This window comes from Bison bison, unplaced genomic scaffold (genome assembly GCF_000754665.1).
Source record: "Bison bison bison isolate TAMUID 2011002044 unplaced genomic scaffold, Bison_UMD1.0 scf7180017864185, whole genome shotgun sequence".
Taxonomy (NCBI): Eukaryota; Metazoa; Chordata; class Mammalia; order Artiodactyla; family Bovidae; genus Bison; species Bison bison.
The window spans coordinates 1021709-1023260 of NW_011494757.1; the positions used below are offsets into that span (position 1 = coordinate 1021709).

At 63.7% G+C, this 1552-nt stretch overlaps 1 protein-coding gene across 1 annotated transcript in view; it reads left to right on the top strand.

Moving 5' to 3' along the window:
• Positions 1-1552, top strand: part of VPS26B (vacuolar protein sorting 26 homolog B (S. pombe)) — a 14793-nt gene that overhangs the window by 12597 nt on the left and 644 nt on the right. Inside the window, exons 4-5 of the mRNA XM_010843748.1 lie at positions 237-412; positions 1480-1552. Of these exons, the coding sequence (XP_010842050.1) occupies positions 237-412; positions 1480-1552 (249 nt within the window). The remainder of the gene's footprint in view (positions 1-236; positions 413-1479) is intronic.

Consider the following 1552-nt stretch of genomic DNA (forward strand, 5'->3'; position numbering starts at 1 on the left):
ACAGCAAGGGCAGGGGTGACAGGGACCCGCTCTCTGCGGCGTGTGTGGGATGGCAGTGGGAGTGATGCTGGTTCCAGTGCAGGGCGTTGGGATTTGCTCCGCGGGGCGACCTGGGGGCAACATGGGCCCTTGTGGCCTCAGCTTTCCTGGCCCACCACCCCCGGGTGGGCGGCACCCTCCCCGGATCCAGGAGGCCTATTTCGTCTGCAGCCGCACCTCTTGGTTCCTCTCTGCAGGTACCACCTGAAGGACGTCATCGTAGGGAAGATCTACTTCCTGCTGGTGCGGATCAAGATCAAGCACATGGAGATCGACATCATCAAGCGGGAGACAACCGGCACGGGCCCCAACGTGTACCATGAGAACGACACCATCGCCAAGTACGAGATCATGGACGGCGCGCCCGTGAGAGGTGAGCCCGCCAGGCTGGGGGCGTCGGGGCCGCTGTCGCGGTCAGTGGCCATGAGCCTGTGCTGTCCTCACTTGCACCGTCCTTGCTGCTGGGGGAGCGAAATGGTCCTTCCTGCTAGTTCCTGCACCAGGCTGACAAGCCAGGCTCTGGACTGCCTGGCCAAGTGGACACTCCCTGCTGCTGTGCACGGTGCTGGCATGACCTCTAGGATGAGTGGAGCGTGAGCTGGTGGGACCCTGGTGGTTCCTGGGAGGAGCGATTGTTCTGGTTCTTTATCGGTGCTGCAGATGCCCACGATGCACATTTTCCCGTGGACACGCTCGGTGCCGCCAGGCCTCACGCAGCTCTCCCCGGTCCACACCATGCGGGAGGAGGGTGTCGTGGCTTCTCAGGTCCTTGGCCTCCCGAGCAGGGTCTTCGGGGCAGGACTGGGCCATCCTGCCCGCTGGCTTCATTGTATCCCCAGCCATGCAGCCGGGCCAGGCTTGCCCTCCCTGGGGCACCGTGGGGCCTGTGAGCCATGCAGGGTGGCGTGCATGGGCTCCGTGCATGGCTTTGGGCTGCTCCGTGTCTTTGCGCTTGCTCAGTGGAGCTCTGTCCTGAGTTTGTTCTGCTTAGCTGAGGAAGGCACCGTGTTAGAGGTAGAAGGGATCTGAGATGCCATATAGCCTCATTCCCTCACTTTCCACGCAAGAACAGGAGAGTCCAGGGACAGCAGCAGACCCACCAGAGTTCAGTGGAGAGAGCTGGGGCCCGCCAGTCCGGGGGCATGGGGTGGGCCGTGCCAATTGGGGTGGGGAGCTGACACTGGAATCGCTGGGGAAGACAGTGCGCTAGCTAAGGTGGGACAGCTGGCTCTCACAGCCCAGCCATTGGACTCTCTCACTGGTAAGAGTCAGAGCTGTTCATCTGGCGTCCTGTGGTTAGCACTCTGCCACCCCGGTCCTGGCGGGCTCAGCCAGGAGGAGACGGAGCGGGCCTAGCCCATCAGTGGGCGGCAGGCCTCATGGAAGCGGGCGGCGGGTGGGGCGCCTGCCCTGCCCCTCTGACCCCTCCCGGCCCTGCAGGAGAGTCCATCCCCATCCGCCTCTTCCTGGCGGGCTACGAGCTCACGCCCACCATGCGGGACATCAACAAGAA